The 24,537-nt window shown below is 36.9% G+C and overlaps 1 protein-coding gene across 2 annotated transcripts; it reads left to right on the top strand.

Moving 5' to 3' along the window:
• Positions 1–2,529: 2,529 nt before the first annotated feature.
• On the top strand, positions 2,530–24,537 carry LOC150078975 (sucrase-isomaltase, intestinal-like). 2 transcript variants are annotated; one of them, XM_090384042.1, is made up of 23 exons: positions 2,530–2,788; positions 2,897–3,120; positions 4,503–4,669; positions 5,248–5,419; positions 6,062–6,158; positions 7,284–7,396; positions 7,489–7,614; positions 8,265–8,399; positions 8,479–8,625; positions 8,704–8,820; positions 9,861–9,993; positions 10,112–10,253; positions 10,369–10,502; positions 10,990–11,024; positions 11,112–11,228; positions 11,328–11,473; positions 11,611–11,695; positions 14,065–14,127; positions 14,223–14,344; positions 14,957–15,042; positions 15,167–15,216; positions 15,490–15,654; positions 24,407–24,537. In XM_090384042.1, the coding sequence occupies exons 1-23, from the start codon at positions 2,602–2,604 to the stop codon at positions 24,413–24,415; spliced, it is 2,772 nt and encodes a 923-aa protein (XP_090240168.1). In that variant the 5' UTR covers positions 2,530–2,601; the 3' UTR covers positions 24,416–24,537. The 2 variants fall into 2 exon arrangements, with proteins under 2 accessions (XP_090240168.1, XP_090240167.1); XM_090384041.1 differs by lacking the exon at positions 24,407–24,537 and adding an exon at positions 16,634–16,814 and having other exon boundaries at positions 2,531–2,788.

The raw sequence follows: 24,537 nt of genomic DNA, 5'->3' as shown, positions 1-24,537 counted from the left end.
GTAAATTCAAGGAAGAAGTGGACACACTTTTAGAAGCAGATGAATATGTGAAATGGGATTTTTTTGACTGTTGCTTTCTTGCATCATATGCCTCTGCTAATGCTAACTTGATCAGTCAATTGATGAATAAAAAGGATTATGTACACAGTTTCTTAATAAAAATATACACTGGTGGTGCAAAACTTAAGGACCAACACTATTTCTAAAGGTTACAACCACAAAATCTTTACTGATGAGAGTAGATTCAGTCTGAGCAGCGATTCTGGACGTCAGCTAATCTGGCGAATGGTTGGCACATGGTATTACCCCGCAAACATCGATATGGCGGTCGAGGAGGCGTTATCTTGGATGGACGTACACAACTCCAGCTACTGTACTGAGGTAATCCTTCCCCATGTGCGTCTGTTCCGAGGTGCTATTGGCCCCGAGTTCGTGTTTATGGACGATAACGCCACACCCCATCGCACTGCAGCTGTTGATATGCTTTTAGAAAGTGAAGACATTGTTCGTATGGATTGGCCTGCCCGTTCCATTGATCTAAATCCCATCGAACACATATGGGACGCCTAGCGGCACGTCCACACCCACCAGAAAGTGGCGCTGACAGAGGAATGGACGATGTTACCGCAAGAACTTATCAACAACATTGTTCTAAGTATGGACATGCGGTGCAAAGCCTGCATCGACATTAGGAGTGGCCATATCTCCTACTGAGGACCACCTCTTCCTTTTGTTCCACATTTGGCAGCAAATCTGTATCATGGCAGCCAGTGCTATGTTGCCATTTTTGAATAAAGTCCCTCTGTACCGTTTTGTTTCCTTCATCATTTCTGTACCTCACGAGGTTCCTTTGGTATGCTTTTCTCATATCCAGGCCACTTCTATGAGAAGCTACAGGTGAAAACCTGACTGGTCCTTAAATTTTGCACACCAGTGTATTATTCGTCAATGTAGGCATGACGTAGCCGAGTGTCAGGAGCGCGAGTGCAGTAACACATGCTCTTTGAGTGGACCCGGGTTCAAGCCAGTGACCACTAAATACGATTAATAATTTTTGTATTGATTGATTTATTGTAAACTCCACTGATCTGGTGGTCGTCCCGGAGTATAAACAAGAACATTATTATTGATATCGAAATAAAATATTTGTTGTCTTAGTTTGTATCTCAAAAAATCTGGCAAACCCTACTTTGGGATAAACATAACTTGATACACAGTCCCCCGAATATCACTAGAATTGGAGAATTTCATTACTTAGTAATGCATAGAGATGGAATGAAATTCCACGGGAGAGTTTAAAAAGCAAAGTCCAATTACGTTATTTAATTTGCAAAAGGATCCTAACCAAAATATGGCTTTCTATTTTGCTTCTGTAGTAAAAATAAAAAAATGTAATTTTCAATAATCACTCGTAGATGAGCGATAAAATAAGAATTTGAAAAAAAAAGAGTTTAATTCAATAACCCGGTATATTTGAATGTTATCGTAGAAACACTTCCACTTTCTAAACAGTAGCAGGTGTTGAATAATGTAAATACAATTAGATAAAAATCTAGCTCGAAATGGAAGATGATAGGTTCCTCGTTAAGGTCCTCTTGAAGAAAGAAAAATAAACCAATGTAAGACATGGTACATAACGATGTTGGAGTACCGTAATTACCTTTTTTTTTTTTCATATTTATTTAACTCACGTCTGCTCGTATATAAAGTTGTACAGAGATATGTCGCAGAAGATAATAAAGACAGATCTGTCAGGTTGAGGAAGTTTCTTGTCTAGATTCTTAACGAGGACAAGGTTTTTTCGATATTTAAAATTCGGTCCTGTTATGACTTGTCTGACTACTTCACATGTGTACGGTGGCGCCATCTAGAAGACAAATATTTAATGACAGTGCATTATAGTAGTTGAAGTTAAGTTTTGTGATGGTAGATGGCAGCACAGAAAAACGAGATATTTTTATCAAAAGATTATTTATTTTTGAGGTTCAAAATAAGACCTTAGCATCATGAGCTATTTGTTTATGTAATTGCATAATATTTGTTGTTGCCACGGACGATTCCAGAGAGTGGTAAACCTGTTTATATTAGTTTAAATCTGGTAAACGATTCTTCTTCAAAATTTCACGATAATTTCGGTGAGTAGAAAGACAATTGTACTTTTAGCTATAATTTTTGTTTAATTATTATAAGTAATGAAGCAATTATAATCAGATCTTTCCTGGTAAGACAGGACAGCTTCCAGTGTACATTGAAAACTGGATATTGGCAAATGAAAAGCAATCGAGTGAGCGCAGTAAACAGATAAATGTAGAAACCTCAAAACAGTAGCCTACGCGGAAGTAACGTATTTTTTTATGCTGTAACTGTAGTAGAAAGCAAACAACACATGTTTGTGTCATCTGTCTCATTTTGAAGCGTCTCCTATTAAGCAGTTGATATTGAATTCTCCGACACGTACACCAAAGACTGCTGAGCAAACACATTACATAACACCAATACTAAAGGAGAAAATTAAATTCGCAGTATTTCATTGCACCGTGATGAAATATTCTAATTTTCTCATTTCGTATTCTGACAGTAACACCTTTATCTTTGCAGATAATGGCCGAATCAGAGTTGTTTACGATTAGGATTCCAAAATGTAAAACATGTCCACCTCGGCGAGTTGCTGTTCTTCTAGGGCTACTGGCTCTTGGAACTATTGCTGGAGTTATCAGTGGGGCTGTGATAGTCTACAATATGTCACTTGCCATGAATCTCGACTCCATTGAGTGCCCAGGATTTAAAGGTAACATGTAAAGTAGACGAAATCTAACCATTTATTTAAAATGATTCGATTTTAGTTATTTCAAAATTACGTTTCGTTTATTCTTTATTTATATTCTTTTTCCTGTAGACAAGAGAAGCTGCGAGACTGTTGGTTGTCGTTGGTATCCTTCAATTCCACGGTGCCGCCTTCCAAGAGGATTCTCTCCATACACCCTGATGGCCAAGAAGAATTATAACAACGGAATCAGAGCAGAATTATCTAAACAGACTAGCATTTCTCTATATGGACACATGTTTGATAGGGTCACTCTAAAGGTTAAATACTTATCGGAGAAAATATTGCGCTTCAAGGTAGGGCTGTTTTTTTGAAAATTTCTTTGAATAAATTCAGTAAAAAAAAATCTTCTTGACTCCAGGCTAATTTTAGTTGTAGATTTAGAATTAGTCTGAATGGTACCTTTAGCCATTTCCTGACTAAAGGCAATTGTCACAGATTTTGTCGACCCATAGGAATTATTATTACCTTACCTTTTGAAACAGCTATTTGGGTAAGAAGTGAACGTTACAAACACACGTCCTGTAGCCTCCCATGGGTTTAATTTTAACAAACACTTTATAAAGATTGTTTTCCAACTGGAAAGCCTTGGCCAAAATGATATTGGTATATCAAACTTCGCATGCCGATGCCACTGGCATAGTGTACCGTTGAAAGAAAATAATAACTTTTTAAATATAGTATAAGTTGATATAATAAAAAAAAACCTTCGAATATACAACTTAGTAACAGAAGGTTCTTTTTTTTTAATCACGCATGAGATCTCACTTGGACTGTTACCGGAAATTAATGATCTCCCCTGGTATTTGGACATCCATGTTAATATTCATTTAAGAGTGGTTCGTTGGGTTGTTTGATTAGCGTTAAAGGCCCAAACCATAGAGATAGCTAGTCAGTGACAGAAATATCTGTCACATAGGCTACATTTTCTAGTCCGAACAGTGAGATTGGCCAGCCACTTTTAGAAGATATGCTATAAGGGTCACTCAGAATTCCAGATCATCAATGTAGGATGTAGCATTCATGGTTGCATGCCCTCACCAGTGGATCTAATCTATACTACCAGAAACAGCCCCCATCCCAGCCTCTGTTACCTCCTTCTCCTCGCAAATGAGGCAGTACACTCAGGTAGTAAGCATTCTCCCTATAGAAACACTCTCATCGCTCCACGAGACCAATTTTCGTTGACCCATGCAGGTTTTGTGTGCCTTATCTTTTGTTATATAAGGCTCAAAAAGAGAATTTTCAACATAGAGCTCTCTACATGTGGTGGAAATACTTAATGGATTTTCTCTGGCTATTTGCAGCTCCAAAGCTACCAGTTGTCTTAAGAAGAAATGGACTTCCAACTGTTGACAATAATGCGCAGAATTCTCCATATGACATACAATTTCTTTCTTAAACTCTTAACTCCTTTGATGTACAGATTTGAAATGAATTCCGGACTGATCCACCTTTCCTTTATAGGCCAGAATAGCTGTATTCCGAAACCACACGAATTCCTACAGTAAGAACAGTGACTTTTCGGTAGTACAATAGAATATATTCCATAATCAGATGGATGTCTGTTGTTCATGCAATCAGTTAGGTAGACAGTTTAATTTTAGCATTGTCATATATCCATTTTGAACAATTCTTTATCCGTATTTATGTAACAAGGAAACCATTTCTTCTTTAGTTTGAAGATTCCAACAACACGAAGAGGTACAAAGTTCCTCTGTCCAAAGATTTTATGGAAGTAGGTCATGCAGATGCATCTACCAAATTGAAATACGAGTTTGAATTGAGTGATGAAGGTAGCGCTTTTCATTTTTATGTCAAGAGAAAATCCAATGGAGTAGCTCTGTGAGTAGACCATTAAAGTTGATATTAGTTTATTATTTGAACGAATGTCAATGAATATTATTCTTACCATTATTAATATAATTGATTTTAATGTAATAGCATAGAAGCACTTTACAACTGCTTTCATCGTGAGATTCATTTCGGTAATTGCGAGCATATGTCTGCTGGATGGATTCCAAAGCTATTTGCCCTTTAATTAGGATTAAGTGAGAGGAAAATGGCTCTATCCATTTCTTTCTTTCTTTATCTGTAGTTGCTGATTCTCGGCAAATGTGTTAAGCGACTGACAGAAAACAGATGTGAACTCCAAAGAGTCAAAACTATCGTGTTTGAATTGCATTAGAATAAATTAAACTTCAGTGAAGGATAGGTAGAGGTAAATTTTCATGGACGAGGGAGATTTTCTACCCTCAAATAATATTAAACAGGCCCCCATTACAAAGTGGAGACCACATCTACGAGCCAAATTCACACATATTTTGTTGCAGAACTTATTTTATTGAGTTGAGTGATAGACATTGTATTTAACTAAACAAACATTGCTATATTAAGAGGAATTAAATTTTTTTTTTTTTCAGCTGGAACACCACGATAGGAGGGTTCATGTTTTCTGATCAATTCCTGCAGATTGCCACTTATTTGCCATCGAAAAATATCTACGGATTCGGTGAAAATACCCATAGGTCGTTTCGCCATGATTTGAACTACCAAACATGGCCCCTGTTCGCGAGGGACGAACCACCGAAGGATGTAAGTTCAGTTTCTGAATATTAAAACAGCAAACTTAGCTCAGTTCACTGTTAAATTCAATCTGCTTGTCGTTCAATCCGACGCCTGAATTTGCAACTGTAAAAGAATGTTTTATTCATTCATTTAAACATATTAAATTATCAAAAATAAAGGGAATGTACCTAAAATATGATCTTATAAAACAATAAAAGTTCTCTCTTTTTTTTAATACTTTAAACTCCTCAAGTGAAAGCTGCCATTGAATATATATATATATACAGTCATATACTTGTGTATGATTGTACACGCTGTATTCACCAAAGTTGACCTTAACTTACTCATTCAGGTGTTCGCCCGACCTCACGAGTTCCTCGTAAGGGCCGTCTTGTGCTGACATCTAGCGCTTGAAAGTAGTATTATTTGTGCTAGTAACTCCCGGAAAGCATCCCCCCCCCCTTTCCATTTGAATTAGACTCCAAGAACTTAAGCTAAATGTAAGGATTCTCAGTTTATTTCACTACATTTTATTGATAGAAAGAAGAAAACACGTACTGAATTTTTCCCCTGGATGATTCCATTCTTCAGAAAGTTAATTTTTATTGATGGAAATATACATCTGTGTCTTTAAGTATCTTTGAATAGTAATTTCAGACTTTCTTTTAGGGAAATCAGAATCTCTATGGAGTGCATCCTTTTTATACCTGCTTGGAGAGTGATGGAAAATCCCATGGAGTCCTCCTGTTGAACAGTAACGCTATGGGCAAGTACACCTTGAAACTTCAAATATTTCATTCATTGTGGAGTGTCCTATAAGTATGCCACTTCCTTATATCTTCATCTTTTTATAGATTGCAAAAGAAAAGTCATTCAGTTTAAAGCTTCTCTCTTTCACGTTAATTCTGATGGACAGAGTTAAAAGTAGAGGTTTAGGCCTTGACTTTGACCTTGGATATATGAATTGAAGTATCCTGGATCATACAGCCAGAGGTTGTTGGAAAGAACCTTCAGGATATGTAAAAGTATTGAAGAAGAGGTTTGTCTCGATATGAAAGAATTGCTGAGAAAACTATTTAAGAAAATCAAGGAAGGTCAGTAATCGAAAAATAGGCAAGAGTGGAATTTCATAATCAACTCGACATTAGCATTTTACAATGAACAATATATAACTTTCCACTCGATGAATGTTTCCTTGTATACGCCCACTCAATGAAGGTGATCCTGGTTGGAGACCAGTTCTACGAATGGGTTTCCCCGCACATGGACAAGAGCTGGTCTACGATTACTGTATATGAGGTTCCTGAAAGAGGTGTACATTGCAAAATCCCCCATCACTTCCAGTGAAGTGGATACCATAAACTTGGATATTTGCCATAAAGTAATTGATGACTTTCCTCAGTAATGCATCTATGTCGTGATCATAATGGTGAGCAGTTGGATGAATGAATGAGCTCTTCGTGTTGTATTTGTGGAATTCCAAACGTAGGAGAAGTACTTCTGGGATGCTGTTTAAAAAATTGTTTTCTGGAAGTTCTGTTCTATCGAATCAGACCATTACATATTGTATTTACCTCCATTATAGGCAGGGCTCGACAAACAAAGTTGCCATGGCGACTAATACGTCAGTTTATCAGCTGTTAGGCTGACTGCCATTTCCGACAAAGGTACAGCATGACCGAAATTTATATCGGTTACTTTAGGGATAAAAGTAAATACCAGCATTTTCATTTCAGTTTCAGAAGATTTTTTTTAGTATTCTGCATCCTAACTGGCGACTAGATCTTGAATAAATTTTTCGAGCCCTGGTTATAGATATCTTTTAGAAATAACTGATTTTTTAAAAATCATAACAGCAGCTTAACTCTAAAGTTAAGTGTTGCTTTTGCAGAGTATACACTGATGCCAGCACCTGCGTTGTCGTACAGAACAAATGGGGGAATCCTAGACTTTTTAATCCTCGTGGGTGACACTCCTGAAGAAGTCATTCAGCTGTACACAGGGGTAAGAAGCTTTGTAACCACATTATTCCAACCAGTTGTTACAGAAAACATGCCTGCCTGCATATATACTTACATTATTTCTTTTGATTTTAGATGATTGGCCGTCCTGCGCTACCTCCCTATTGGGCTCTTGGATTCCACCTTAGTCGCTATGGGTATAATTCCTTGGAAAATGTACAAGTCCTTGTAAACAGAACTAGGGCAGCTCAAATTCCACACGTAAGTTCCTCTGTTCCTAACATATCCTGCCATAAAACTCAAAATTCGTACATTTTTGAACTGGGTTACCAGATTTTCGGGTTTAGAAACCGGACGCACAGCCGGAATGTTGAAGCAACATATAACCCCGTTTCTTACTTTCATTTGAAAACTTTATCCTGATTAAAATTTGTTTTAATTAATCCAATTGGGATGGCGGATAGTCTTAGTTTGGAAGCGAGAAAGATAGATATTGTTCAAGGACTGCTGCTCGTTATTTACAAAACTTTATTATGAAATATGTTCTGACGTTGGAGATGCACTTATGGGATAGCTTCATGACATTGCAGTTGAAGTATATTAAACCCAGATGAGTCGCTCAAAATTCTTCTGTAATGATTGCTGAGTCAGATTACTATGACTGTTTTTGCTTTGTTCAGTATGACAAAGACCGACCGAGAACGCGAAATATATTACATAATTTCGAAGAAACTAAAATGTCCTTTTTCAATTAAAAAAACAATTAAAATTTCACATAATTCTTACAGTCTAAATTGTCTGCAACTTCCTCACTGTGGATAGCCCGGCGTTTGTGTACCACTGAATTAATAGTGTACTTTGAGTCGCATTGCTCTTATTTTGAAATTTAGTCCTTTATAAATCTTTTTCAGGACGTTCAACATCTTGATATTGACCACATGGATCATCGTAAAGACTTTACGTTGAGTGAAGAAAATTTCAGTGGCCTTCCGGAATACATGAAGCAGACCTTTGTTAAACACAATTTGAGATGGATTATTATTCTGGTAAGCGTTTTGTTAATGTGATAAATACATTTAATAACACATTTGTATATAGTTTAAAAGATTGTTTTGCTTCCTGTAGGACCCTGCCATCGAAGCCAATGAAACGTCAAATGAACCATACAACAGAGGTCTTAAAGAAGATGTTTTCATAAAATGGCCACCAAATCAAGACCGCAAAGACTTTCCCGATGGCGTAAACAAAAGCACAGGAATTATGTTTGGAAAGGTTAGATGTGTAGCTTTTGAGTGTGTACTTAACTTATTTAGGAGATGTTAAAAATAAGTAATTACTCAACATTTTCAGGTGTGGCCAGATGGTCCTGTTGCATTTCCGGACTTTTTTCGAAACAGCACTAAACATTGGTGGATGGAAGAAATCATTGCACATCGGAAGTTGCTTGAATTTCATGGTCTTTGGACGGTGAGTTGAATGAATTTCATAAATGTTAATTGTAAAGTCTCTTCATGGTTACGAATCGTTCCCAGACAATTACTTGGTTGCCCATTTCAGTAATACATCATCTATCCTAAAGCAATATTTCACTGGAATAAAGTAAACTACAAATTGGGGCTGTCTAGATATAAATTTTCTGTCACAGTCATTAAGATGCATTGCTTTCCAGCGAAGTTTGCTTAACTTGTTTAGCACCATCTCAATATGGCCATATTCTCCTAGTTGAGGATCAGAAACGACACCAAGATCTTTGTGGCTGTCGATTCCTGAAACGGCCTTTCCATGGAATTGAGGACTGTATGATCGTTGGTGGTTGTTTAAGCGAGACCTCCCGATTTCACCTGCCTAAAGTGCAATTCAAAAGAACTTTGGGTAGATACCAAGATCCAAGCTATGAATAACATAATTAAAATAGTGATCACACTTAGTATTCTTTAAAATTCTAAAGAACCGGTACCATAGACATTGCAAATCACTATACTGTTTTACTTTTATAGATTTAATGATGAAGTGCCTTTAATTGTTTTTGAAAAACCAATAAATTTCGGTCGATTAAAGAAGGAACATTGTTCGTAGCTGAAAATCTCACATATTCATAAAAAGAACGCAATTTTTTTAAGTGACAGTTATCCTTGAGTGAGATTTCTATAGTCAGTCCCCCCCCAACTCCTCCATTTCTTTCTCGAGTATAATGTTTATGTCCAGAAGTTCTTTACTGGATGCCAATTGTACTTTTAGACAGTATAACGCAAAACTTGAGAAAAAAATGGAATACGCATCCCATGCTGTTTTTGTTACCATCTATTATCTGAAAAGTATACAATATCCATCATATATGGTTGAAATCTAGTACTTAAAGAATTAAAAACGAATCTTCCAAGAACAGTTTAAAATTTTTACCAACGTTATAATTTATGAGATTGTGTGAATACCTTTCGTGTTTAAAATTATTTTTGATTAAAGTTAGTTTTAAGAATTAAGAAAGAAATCTTGAATACATCTCTCAGGACATGAACGAGCCAGCAAATTTTGGAACCAACGATCTGAAGCCATGGTATTGTTCCAATGAGGTCCATACAGGGACATGCTGGAGCTTGAAGTGCCCCGAGAATTTGTATGACGACCCTTCATTCATACCAAGTTAGTAGTTTTTTATATTTTAAATTAAAACAGCTTGATCTAGCAATTACTTTATACAATTAAACTTTGTATTGTAATAGGTATGAAGAACTGGATAAACATTTACCTTTCCATTTAGAATTTCCTTCATCATATGGGAAAAATGTCAGGCTTTCTCAAAAGACGATATGTTTATGTGCCAGACAAGGAGAAAAGTCAGAATATGCTCACTATGATGTTCATAACTTATATGGTTGGAGTCAAGCTAAGCCAACACTTCAGTAAGTATATTTCTGGGTGACAAACCATTCCTTCTAATTATCATTGCTCTTCAATGTACTGTTTGTTTGTTAGAAGTTTTGGAAAGAAAAAAAAAAAAGCATTTTTAATCGATAGGGGTCTGGAGAGAGCAACTGGTGAAAGAGGGATTGTTATATCTCGCTCCACTTACCCATCTAGTGGTCTATATTCAGGACACTGGCTAGGGGATAACGAAAGCAGGTGGAAGGATCTCAGACGATCTATAATTGGTAAATAGAATTACTGTATATTTTTACATTATTAAGTTTTTTTTTTTTTTAGGAATACTACTACAATAAATGTAAGATTAACCTCAGATGGATTCTGCCAGTTGACAGAAATGTTCTCGTTATATCCTTGCAGACATTGCCCATAATGTTTGGAAAGGAATTTATACCTTATCCTTTATTATTCACAGCACAGATGGACCAGAGAAGCAAGAAAGATCACGATTGTGAGCTTAGGCTGCTTGTAATTCCATCAGTTTCTGATGAAGTCTACATAATGTTTTTAACAGTTAAACATTCCTTTGTAGTTGGAATGATTAATTTATGCACAGACAAGTTATAGAACGTGGGCGCCAAAAAGTACTCCCACTTAGGCCCACGAAAGTACAAAATCCACTACTACTTTTATGTTTGTAACTCGTTGTGAATATTTAATTACATAAGAGATGGTTGAGTAGTTATTCACTCGAATTTCTTAATTTTTTTGTAGGTATGCTGGAGTTTAATCTATTTGGAATCCCTTTTGTAAGTATAAATCCCCTTCATAATCCGAATAACTTTTTTATCAGTAACTTCGAACCTAAGCAGACCACAATATGGTATTATTTGTAGGTCGGCGCCGATATATGTGGGTTTTTCTCCAACGCTACTCAAGAAATGTGCAAAAGGTGGATGCAACTTGGAGCTTTTTATCCCTTTAGCAGAAATCACAATGGCTTCGGAAATATCGTAAGTTATGGTTAAATAAATATCTAATCATAATTTATTTAATTAAATAGCATTAAAAGACGTACATATTTTAATTATCAAAATTTAATTTGAATCCAGGACCAGGATCCTGCAGTGTGGCCGGACGTTGCCGAGTGTTCCAGAAGGGCCCTGGAAATACGATATGCATTGCTACCTTATCTCTATACGTTATTCTACAAAGCGCACACAGATGGCAGCACAGTCGTTAGGCCTGTATTCCACGAGTAGGTGCACCGGTCTGTATTACTGGGGGAAGATGCATTGGCCCTGTTTTTATTCTTTATTTAATATTACAGTTAAACAAGATACTATTTTTGATGCATCAGAAATCTGAGACTATTTATTTATTTTTTTGGTTCAGATTTCCTAGAGATGAAAAGACTTGGGGCATTGATACCCAATTCATGTGGGGTTCTTCTCTTCTTATATCTCCAGTCTTACATGAGGCAAGCAAATCATTTTAAGTATACCTCTTTCGTTAGAATATAGTACTTTAATAATTATTAAGTCTATTAACGCGTGATGTGTATTGTAAGAGTTAGTATCTAAGGTAATGTTTAATATACGTGTAGTATAGAACAGCAATCAGGATTACTCCATCAGTTATTAATTTTCTGGATTCGGCACATCATGGCCTAAGATGCCAATGCGCTATGAAAGTCTTGGTTGCTGTGAGGACCAATGTTTTAATACTGTGGAATAGATATCTTGCCAGAGAATTAATAAGAGAATCCCAAGGCGACTAATCCGGACCTAATGGAGGATTCTCAATTGCTTTTCTGGATAATTGTTATGCGGAATTCTGTGAGTTGACTGTTTTACCTCTACACTTGAAATGAGCAACTATTCCAAGTTATTAGAAGGCTCATCCAAGTAATCTCTCTCAAGAGGATGCCCCCAGGGATCAGTTCTGGGACCCCTGTTTTGGACAGCCGGCTCATGCAAAAACCTGACAATATCTCTGCCTTTGCCTACGCCGATGATTTTGTTCCAATTCCAGGTCGATCGCGTCTTCAACTAGAACAATCAGCCAATATAACTCTTTCTGAGCTAATCAAGTAGTCGAGTATACATAAACTACGAATATCTGCCACAAAAACAAAACTGATGGTTTTTAAGGGCAAGTTAGATTACAGAAGACCTAATATAATGATAGACGGAAAGCAAATCCCTTTTGTTCCTGAATTAAAACATCTTGGCGTAATTTTAGATTACAGGTTAACCTTCTCCTCTCATATTAAGAAGTTCACTGCACCAATAGCAACATATGCTGCGGGAGTTTGGTTTAATAGAGCCGTTAATGTTAAACTCCGTTCCAAGCTCATCTCCATTCAACGGATTATGCTGCTTGCTATGCTCCGGGGCTGCAGGACCTTGCTGGAGTCTTACCACTAGACCTGCATGTCATCTTCAAAGGGTTATGCTATCGTTTAAAGCACAGAGTTTCTGGCGAGATTCGCGGCATCTCATGCAACTTAACTGCTAAAATCAAAGACGAGAAACGGAGAATCTGGAATGAACTTATCAGTCTGTGACAGTCACGATGGGATTCCAAAACTACTGGTCAAGTCACCCGCTGTTTTGTTCCTGCAGTTACCACTCAACAAGAACGTCCGCCAATGGTTTTCTTCCAGTCTAACAACATCGTATATACTTACTGGGCACGGCTCCATCAACTCCAAACTATTTCAATTTAGCTTGTCTGACACCAATATCTGCTTGTGTGGTATTGAGGAAACCTGGACGCACATTTATCGTTGGAACCTGTACCACGATGAACAGATATACACTACAAGCTGCTGTAAGGAAATGAAGTGGCACTGACTGAAAATTCTCAATCATTCTCTTCTCTGCTGTTTTCACCAAAAGAAAGCAACTCTTCTCAGGTCTATCAACAACAAGGAACCAACCCGACACCTGCAATGTCTATTGATATCACCTGCCATCTACTTTTTTTTTTTTTTTTAGCTGGTACCCCAGTTTGTTCAGCTGTGGGTACGGGATTAGCTAGCACTACCTCCAGTGGGTGCGGTTTTCGTTCTTCCTAGGACAGAAAAAGACTGCTGTCTCGTGTTTCCTGTGATACTTGTGATTTGCAGTGTAAACATGTTATATGTTCATTACACCTATGACATTGTATATAATATGTATGTACATAGCGGATTTGCCAGTTTCTGGCAAGGGGCCGCTTGTTGTTTTTGTAAATAAATACACTTGAAGTGACACAGCAGCATAACCTTCCAGTGTTTTCTCTGCTCTCTGGATCAAAGTAACTCCACTAATGTCTCACCCACAGTCACATCACGTCTGCAGAGGGAATCCCATTCGCAGATGCTTCTGCCCATCATTGAGAATTTCAGAATAAACTTTAAAACAGATCCTCTTGTACTGCATTCTCCATGGCAACTTAGTCTGCACGGTGCGTCATCATCTGTCTCTTCTTTGGAAAGGGCTGGGTTCAATTCCTGTCGTCGACAGGAACTGAACCCAGAAGAATTTCTAAAGACCTCTACAATAGAGTCTGGCTAGCCGATGTCATTTGGAGGGAGTATGGTTTTTCAGCCTCATGCATAACGCACAATTCCGTTCTGAGACGACAAGCTTTGCTACCATTATTTATCATCAACTGTCATAGCTCGATCCGTCCTGATGACTGTGTGAGCTTACCTTAGTCGAAGGTCAATCACCCTCTCTGACATTTTATTTGACTACCTACCTCCTTTGTAAATGGTTTCTACGTTTCCTATTTTATTTTGTTGTATTTCATGCGTTTTCATCGTTCTGTAGCTAACTCTAAAAATATTATTACTTCTAGGGAGTGAAAAAAATTGAAATCTATCTACCAGATGACGTATGGTATCAGTTCTCTTTGGCTGAGGTAAATTCATATTTTTTTTTTCAAATAAGACACTAACCTTGCCTTTTAATATAAAGAACTGCAGATTACAAATGCCATATGGAATTCCATTTCAGACTAAAAGGCAGTTGCATACTGGAGACTTCGTTGAAATCACCGACTTAGACGATCCAATACTCCACCTTCGAGGAGGATCCATTTTACCACTACAAGATCCTGGAATCAACACTAATGAAAGGTGGGATTATCAGGCCAATTTGTTATAAATAATGCTCATTATAACGAAATCAAATACCTTTTTTCCCTCTTGATTTCAACTGTGAACTAGTTTATCCTAAACACATCGAATAGCCACTAGAAGTGTGTACAATGAATTCAATATATCTGATCTGCTAAGTGCAGGTTCGTATCTTGAAGTTTTAGGAAGTCCGAAATTGAATAAAGTCTGCTCACTGTTTAGTGCTACTATCTATTGAACACGTGAGATGTGTGTTAACTAGAGCTCAGTTCAGGCGTGCGTTTCTATCATGGAAGAAATGCGATACATCAAGTCGTAGAGTATTGAACACTTCCAGGATGTTGGCTGGGACTGTGGCCTAGGTTTCAAATTATGCGATCCCTTGATTTGTGAGTGTTTTAACCTTTTTGGTCTGCTTTCCCTCCTAGATGTTTTTAATTGATGAAAGGGATCTGGAGCTGAATTCTTTGGTTCAGGTCCAGTCCAATACTTGGATATTAGGCTATAATATTAATGAATGTGGCGATATATAAAGTTATTTTAGTCATAATTTATAAATCCAGCAAATCAAAAGTTTTATGAAATGTATTATCTTATTTTTCATTTCTCAAGCCGGAAAAGTCCATTTACACTATTTGTTCTTCCAAAATCGAATTTATCTTCTGGTGAACTCTTCTGGGATGATGGAATCACAAAAGGTGAGTATCAAGGTGTGCTTATCTTTGTTTTGGACGACTACCTATTATATTTTCTATGTTTGTTGAACTGAGGCAATATGCTATTAATTTTAAAATGCTTAGCAATTCATAAATTGTTTTTCAGATACCATAATGAAAAATAAATACTACCTGTTCTATTTTCGACAAGCACAGGTAATTCAAATTTCTTGATAATGACGTATATTAATATAATTAAATAATTATACATGTTAAACTTGGCAGAAGTTTGTGGCCAGCTTGATTTAAGACTACACAGATGGTATGACCTTAATTCTCACAGCAGAATGAACTTGCCTTTGCAAAGTTGTTCGATGGGTGAGCTGCCATGCAGTTTAAATTCTTCTGGTCACAGGCGAATGGCAAGATAGTCATTATAATTGTTTATGCTTAATGGTCATTGAAAATAAATCCTCATTTTTAAATTAGTGCGTTTTGAACATCACGGAAAAGGAGACTATAAAGGATGATAAGATGAAACCTGTTCTTGGAAAGATCAAAGTATTTGTCGACAATCCCCAATCCATCAAAGCGAAAGTACAAAGTTATGGAGAGACCAAGATGGTAGCTGTCGATTCTTATAGCTATAAAAACGTAAGTTAAGTTTCTTTTATTGATTAATGACCTGCTTAATTAATATTTAAATATACCTTGATTATTTGGCTAAAATGTAACGCAGTCGTGTTATTAAAAGAAAAGTTAATTGGGCAAATTATGAAATATAACTATAAGTAGCTTTTAAATACCTAATACTTGCTACACAATAGATGTATTCGTTTGGACAGGAACAAACCGACTTGTTGAATTGTATAATGCCAGAGAGCTGACTATTGGCCCATTGTCCCGAAAGGGGGAAGAGAATTATGTAACAGTCGGTTAGCTTTGCGTTACGTGTTAATGAAAATGTTAGCAGGAATTATCGGTGAAGAAAAGTGATTCACAGTTTGGAGATGTTCATCTGGAGTAGATGTGCCTGAAGACATGTTTCATGATGCATCATTTAAGAGATGTATTCTCCAACAGACCAAATGTCTCTTGGCCTCTCATTAGCGACCGCAAAGAACCAGAAGTCTTACTGAAAAAAAAAGTGAATTCGTGTACTTGTGCTTCAAGAACAACTCAGTTGCTTTCTTTGGACTGTATTCAGTTTGGCCTTCCAGTAACGTCTTTTCAAACTGTTGCAACTATTATGGATAAAGTGGACCTTGGCATGGTGTCATATGTAGCCGACAATTTCATAGAGTCACCTGTGGACTTTTGTAAACCACACCATTTATTGATTACCACGGCCAAAATTCACATTTTGCTGCAATGATGCCCCCTTCAAATGTGGGTGTTTAGAAATCGGTTTAGTTTAATTTTACCCACATCATAAACAGTCTATAGCAGCTCTCTTGGAACACAGGGTACAGGCACTGTTATGGTTGCAGCCAGTTACTCAAATAAACATTTATTATAGCAATTTAAATTTCAATTTTAACAACTCTAGTTATAGTGAAGGTATTGTCCAAGATTTTTCAAAGAACATTGTGTTTTGTTTTAAATAAATCTCAATCTTTTTGTTTTTTTGCAGATTATTGTAATACCAGTGGACAAACCTCTAACAACCATGACAATTAGCTGGAGCGATATGGAAGACCAATGTCACACGTAACATCGCCAATATATCCAGTTGATTGCCGCTTTAAATGGCATTGAAATGTATGATTGAACAGAGTATCCACGGAACAGACTGACTCCAATCTTTGTTTAAATTTTATGTAACAGTAACTGAAATTCTACGTGTTGTTGATTAAGAAATAGAACATTTATTTATACAGTTCTGTTTACTCGCTTATACTTTCCACGTAATATGAAATGTCTCACAGATGTTTGATCAAAGTTCTCCATTAAGATGAGAGAGTCCGTGCAAATAATGTCTGGTTAGGTCTATCAGCGAAAAAGGCAGTAAATCTTGCCTGTCGAGTTCTTAATCACACAGAAGACCATGTACGTGCTGTGCGCTCGCACATTACAACTTTTCTGCGTGCTGTGCATCACTACAGCACGTGCACTGGGTACTATGATCTCGTAATCACATGAGGCGGAAGGTATGGTAAATGAAGTCAACAAGAAAATTTCATATGGATAAGTTATCTCATTCTTTTAGTCTTTCCTTCATTTCTGTTCACAAAGGCTGCGGTTGTTTTCTCCTAACTTTAATCTGTAGCGTAAGCTAGCCATCAGTTTTACCAATAAATATTTGTGAAGGGACCTTGGTTTCTGTTTAATTCAAGTAATTACAGCTTTCCATGCTCAGATTTAACAAATCAATACTTCGTCAAATGATCCAGTTTTTGGAATATTGCTCCCATATCTGGGCTCATTCCACTGCCTATCACAAAAACGTTCGGGTGCTGCTACTTAACTTTCCCCATAGAGATTATTCTTCTGAGTTAACATTTGTAATTTCACCTTTTCTTCGAAACCAATCTGAATACGTGTCTCAAGTCGCCGAATTGACTTTTTATCCCGTCTACATCTGTTGTTGTGAGTAACCTTCCTTCTTATGTACTTCCATTATAATTTGCAGAAATTCGTGTCAAAAAGCATCTTTTGTTTTTTCAACCCATAGTACTACAGATTCCAATAACCTTTAGGAGAAATATATGCACATAGTCTACACATCTTTATTATTTTGTTTGAGAGGTTATACTGTAACATGTTTCTTATAATCAGCCAGTATTCAATTGAAATTAGATCTTCAGGATACCATACCTATGAAGAATTGCAGACGACTCAATAGGGCAATGAAAACGCATTTAGAAATTTTATGAAAAAGATCTGTCTGCTGCCATAAACAATCTGGTTTCGGACCCCTTGTCGCTTACGCTATCGATTTCAAACTGACTTTCAGCATGAACAAGAAACTGGTTGGATGATTCTTTGAGATGGAGAGAAGTAAGAAGAAAAGAAAAGCCAAGCCAAGTCATCGGGTGATTGTATGTAACTCTTAGCATGACGAAAATGCGCTCCATTTGCGATTTCCAGGATCAAAAACAGCACTGGAAGCCCTCGCCTTTAATTGCGGCATTGTGTTCTTCTGAATGTCTGCTAAATCCTCAAATCGTTTTCCTTTGAGGTGGATTTTAATTTTCAGGAACAAAAGAAAATCGTATGGCGCCAGGTCTGACCAATAAGGCGAGCGCTCCAGTGTTGTGAACTTATTTTTCATTTAAAACTCTCTCACTGAGAACCATTCTACCCTTCTGTCAAATGGTTAAAACACTGAATCAATCAAAACAACGATTAATCTGTACAGTAAAAAACAAGTTACATCATGATATGAATGTTGTTAACATGCGTAATAGTAAGGCAAAGATTCTCGTTTCATTTTAGCCGCACCTTGTATTAAATAAAATAGCTAGCAAGAGTTCCATCATAATCTAAATTGAATTATGTATTTGTTCCTTAGCTTTCGAGAAACCAATGAATTCTGAGCCTAGGCTTAAATGTTTTTAACAATTCTTGGTGTTCACCAGGATTTGAATTAAGACAATTGGCGAGGATAGTATAGTGGGTTCGCCACTTGTCTCGAATCGAGCGAAAAACGCGTGTGCCTTTTAGTTCGAACCATAAGAAAAGTATCATCACTGAATGGTTGAACAATTCTTGATGTATGAGTGGTGATTGATACTTTCTTCGTCCACGAAAGAAAGAAAGCATCGGCAACAAAAATACAGATTAATTTTTCCACACCTTTTTCTCAGAGATCTTTCAGTATCGTTAGATGGCAGTCCAAAGGTGCGATTATTTCCAGAGTTCGAAACCCAATATAGCTTTCGAATTTCTTTCCTTTCAAGTAATTATTTTTTATCGTTTTCGAAATAACAATTATATAGAACAAAAGAGAAACAGATAAAATAACAGCCTTGTTCCAGAAAACAGTGAACTTTGTATTACGGTGTTTATAGCGCACAATATGAAGCTAAAAATAGACATAATTTGTAATTTCTGTTTTCTACTCAACCCACAGGATTTGCCGCGTCACTGGAACAGCGTTCATTCCTGCGGAGCAGACGAAACTGCGGACATTGCGTTACGTCAGTGTTGTGACACCGTCTAGTTTTTGGGTTAGAGATTACGCTAGCGTACAACCGGTGTCAGTATTCGTTTCAGTTATGTTGTTTTAAAGGCCCTCGATTTCAGTTATTTCTCCAAAATTGCGAGTTCATGCTTTGTCAGATAGACGTAGTTATTTCCGCTTTAAAAATTCTCCAAAATGCTTTCGTTCCTTTGAAAGGCGTTCGTCATGATCGTAACATGGCGCTGCAAGTTTGGCTTTGGATTACTCTCCTGTCGGCTGTTATGGACGAACAGCGGTGTGCGGCTGAAATGCAGTTGGCAGACGTTAGCGATGTCACGTGGGCTCATGCCGTAAATTCCAGACCCAGCCTAGAGATGGAGCTGGCAGGTAGGAAATGCCTCATTTCGTATTAATCGAATTTGAGAAGCATTCGTATGCAAAATGAAAAGAATAAAATTAATTTTTATTTTACGAGGTTTGAAATAAAATAAATCGATAATCGCTCTTCTATATTTGATTTTTAAAAATATTCATGAATTTTTACAAATTAAAACTCTTTCCGGCCATTTATGGCTTCATATAAATCTCGTTAAGATGTTTTTGAAACTGCTTGGGTTTCTTTTTGTATCTGTGGCTGAAAACACGTCAGCTTTGTTGAGTGCCTATGACAGTTCTAATACAAAGAGCAGTGATGTTGTCTTCTATATTTATCTTTTCAATTTTCTTATAAATCGATCAAGTATTCCAGCATCAGTTGGTATTAACGACCTTAAGGATGAACGCGCTCGTCGGTGACGATAGAGTTTTGAGATCGAACCATTTAGACTGGCTGCTGTAGGGTAGTTGTGGAGAGCTAAAAACCACGTTATCACAGATGATGAGAGACGTTCTTCCACCCACTGTGATCTCAGAACAATTATTTTTGGAAGTATTCACCATCCAATCGTAAAAATTAAATCTCGTGTTTATAATACTGATCGCTTTCTTTGAGTAAAAGGAACTGGAGATTACGAAACTCCTCTTGGGGTTGAATGTTATTCTTTTTCATAACACAATGTTAATGCTCTAATTTATACAAATCATTCGTTGGTGTCCCTATCAAAAACTTTACTGAAATGTAAATAATGTTCAAGTTATTATTGACATCCTCATTGTGGCTAATTAAATTAATCAGACATGGACTGCCCTTAACAGAGCCCTACTGTGATTCCGTAGTCTTTCCTGTCACAGATATCAAACTTACAGGTCTGTAGTTACTAATGTCATCCACTGAGCCACCTTTCGATCTATGTGAATGTCCCTCTATTTACAATCTATAGGGAATAATCCAACGAATCCAAAGTTCCATTAACTTAAGGAGGTCATTAAACCTTTAAGGTTTAATGACCTTAAAACAGGGCCATTGCTATCCACAAGCAGTGGCCGAGTAAAAGTTTGAACTTCTTTACATGTGGATGCAAAATTTATTCAGCCTATCAGCAACTAGTTCATCATTATCGATACTGTTACCATAGATATCAAGTAGGCCAATGTACTTGATTCCTCCCATTTTAATATTAATCTAAGCTACTGTTTTTGCATTACTAGCAAAGGACCTTACAATCCTTAACCTCCTAAGTAATTTTATTACAGATCATTCCATGCATTTTCCCTCTCTACTACTGAAATCATCAGTTCTTTTGACATCCATTTCTGTCTAAGCCTTGAACAGACTCTTTTATGCCCATGCAGCCTAGTAGCTTTCGCGTTCTGTGAAGATTTACCATTTAAAATTATCATTTTTGTCCCAGTGCAAAGGAATTAAAAGATATCTGAGACCACTGTAATCCCTCTTATGAAAATCTTTTCTTTTGACAGCTGCCACATTATTCCAAAGCCTTCTTCATGTTCCGGTGGCTTAACTACATCTTATATAGTACTTATGTTAATTGTGGATAGAAATCGTGGTCGACGATTTCTTCACAAAATAGTAATGGACGACTCGAAATATATTCTAGGGTATCATATGGGACTGTGTCAAAAAGTTTTACTGAAATCTAAATAAAGGTATTCATTCTAACCAGTTCTTTAATGACATCACCACAGTGGCTAATTAGGTTTGTCAGACCTGGACTGCTTTCAGTAAACCCTTTCTAGCTTTATTTTCCACTGCTGGTACAAGGATTACTGCTATATGAACGGATCATCTCTCCTAAACATTTCATAGTGACAATTAATCGTCTTCTCCCTCTGGGTGCCTTTGGTCCAGATTATATACCAAACTTTCTACTTGCCCATATCTGTGTATTCGCTTTCTCGATAACCTCCTCCTAACATGTCCCAAAATATAGTTCCTCATTGACTTTTTAAGAACATTTTTTCTTAGGTTTTACGTATCTTCTGGAGTATTGAAGAATGTTATTATCACCGTATAATAAGAATGCTATTTAATGTTACGTAATACTTGCATTTATGGTATTTAAGTATGTTAACTGTTGATGAAAAAAAATAATAAAATTTCACTTCGAGAAATTATTCTTGAGACAACATTCAGTATTTTATCTGTTTTGGCTCCTATCCCGGGGGACGGGTTGGACTCCCCTGTTTTAATTGATCACATATTTGCTATCGTTCTCCTCCAGTATATAATTGTCTCCAAGAGGTCCACAGACATTTATTTCAACTAGTCTCTCTCTGGTTTACCAAACTTGACAGGACTGGCACTATTTCTTTCGTGATATCTTTGCAGAATTTGATTCTGTGGCAAAAGCTTCACTCCTGAATCTCCTGTTGTATTTCTGGATCTCTTCTTCAGCCCTCTTTTATCAAAGATTTTTGAAGCTGACTTATAGCTGAACGTATAATATTCATAGTAGATCTTGCAGAAAACAGGGCTTTGTTGGCTTGATTATTTTCTTTCAAATCCTTCTTCTGTCAAGATGTTCTCTCAAATTCTTGCATTTCGAGATCCTAGAGGTTCAACTCAATTTTAGCATTCCGTGGGCAGGAGCAGCAGTACGTAGCACACGTTTCTTGATTAGACCGGGGTTCGAGCTCGCGACCACCAAATACGCAGGATGCAGAAAGGTCAGGGAATGACCACCGCATATCCCCGGAACAAAGTGGCCTTAGTTGCTAATGCTCCTAAAAACCAAATAACGACAACAGCATTTCCTATGTACCTTTGATTTTGAGAACTGGAAGTGTGAAGTTTTTCAGAAAGACCATTTTCTGTCGCCCAACAAAGAAACCTCAACTGAGATTGGATTGTTTTAAAAATATAGCGGAATTTAGATTTCATAATAAAATTGCAAACACTAAAGGTATTGTGGGTTGAATGCTGAAAAAACAGAAGCTCTTTGAATTTTTGGAAAAGTCATGTGAAGATGTTCCAGAAAACACATCTTGAACGAATAAATAAGACAAAGGCAGTTCTATGAGTTTATAGTAGAACAACGAATGGAAGTTGCCTGTTTGGAAGAGAGAGAACCACAGATTCACCCTTTAGCTTGAGTTTCATCGGAATTTGTTCAAAGATGAGTAACATAAGCCAATAAACCTTTTTAGAATGACTACCAATTCATATTGGTAGTCATTAATCACATGGAAAGTTTCGAGGATTTCTCCATTACTTGGATAAGAGTAGAGATGAGTGCAATGAGACAATAATTGGACTGGAGGGATTTTTCACACTTTTTATGAACTGGCTGGATATGAGTACATTTCCAAATAGAAAGAAACGCTACACACCAATGGAATAAGAAAGCGTGAAAAGGCGAACCAGAACAGAAGCACAGGTTTAGAAAAATGCCATCACGACCAGGAATCTTCTTGGTATCAAGATTTTCTAACCTTCTTCCTTCCGACATCCTTCTGTTGGAAGACGACCCAGTGAATTGACTGCAGTAGGAGATGATTTACAAAGATATAGAAGGAAAGTGGGATGCTAGTGAGTAGGCTTGTCTGAGGATGGAGAGAAGTTGCGGCTTTGGCAAGCGCTTCGTTTATATTGAATGTTCGACCAGTATTTGGACAAGAAGCAAGTTTTTACTCTTAATCTATTCAAAATAGAGGTTGGATTCATTAATAACTGTTTTCCAGTTGTTGCAGCTTTAATGTATAGGAATAAAAAGAAGTTGGCAATTGTATGCTAAATTCTCATCTAGAACAACCTGAGCATATTTTAGGTTTAGAATTGGTTCTTAGCCCCTTTTTGAGAACCTGATAAAAGATGTGAACTCCCTCTCCAGAAAAATGCACAACAAACTAGCTGCAAAATGTATTTATTTTATTGGAGATTGATTTCCTTCGCACATTCAAAATATAAAAAAAAATCTTTACATATCTAACTCACTCTTTACTGTGTCAAGAGACGTTTTCTTTAATTCTTATCAACGACAAAATATCGATTTTTTACGTTATCTGACCGTGTACCATACATCCCATACCACCCAACACTTGTTTGGAGGGAAAGTACGTTAATAACATAATTTGACAATGTTTTTCACAAAGACAATTTTTTTGAAGTAACAGGAAGGAAAACAAGAAAAAAATCATTTCATTTAGCGCGTTCATGCAACCCCTGATTTAGTCTGGAATAAAGGATCCATACAACAATAATTTCACTGACACAATCTGTATAAGCACTAAAAAGCGGAAAATTTAAAACAGGATTCTAAAAGAAAAGTGAATAGAAATCTTACTGACCATCTCATTTTGCATTCTGTCAAACGACACGAGTTGAAAGCGGCCATGATAGAAGACTTTCACCATCACCAAGTTGGATCTGATGTCCAGAGAGGCCCACTAACATTGACCGTGTGGTTTGGATTGTCTGGTAGGTAAATGAATAAGCCGAATGAGGCCATTGGTAATTGCAAAAGCCTCAACATCTTGACTACCTGGGTCCCTGTAACTAGAAAACTTACACGGAAGAACCCAGAGCAAACATATTCGGAAACACCATCTTTGAAGGGAGAAGAATTGATTGTAGAGCGAATAATTTATAATCTGTGAGAAAAAGTAAGTGGACGTTATTAAATTAGAACTAAGATCGTGAGATTTTTTTAAAATGAATTATGAAGTCTTTGGGAGTTTTATAAATTTTCGCAGATAAAATAACTACTCAAAAATGGAGTAATTATTCATGATAAAAAATTATCCTTTGAGCGTCGGAATGATAACGAATTAATATTTTCAAATGTCAAATAAAATACAAATATGCACGAGCATTATAAAGTATAATGTACACCACCGATGCATGTTATAGGGATTGAATGGAGATCTTTTTCCCCCTTCCAGGTGACGTGATGTTTCTTGAGGCAGATGTATCTCTGGGCTACGTTACAGGAATAGAAACGGGTATAGCCATCCCAATAATGGCTCACCCGCCAGCGACCATTTCAGACATCGGCTTCGAGGAGTGGATTGAT

The sequence above is a fragment of the Mastigoproctus giganteus genome, chromosome 10, assembly GCF_048544385.1.
Source record: "Mastigoproctus giganteus isolate SK-2022 chromosome 10, ASM4854438v1, whole genome shotgun sequence".
NCBI classification, from domain to species: Eukaryota; Metazoa; Arthropoda; class Arachnida; order Uropygi; family Thelyphonidae; genus Mastigoproctus; species Mastigoproctus giganteus.
The sequence above is the reverse complement of the archived record's forward strand: the minus strand, read 5'-3'. Positions and strand labels throughout refer to the sequence as shown.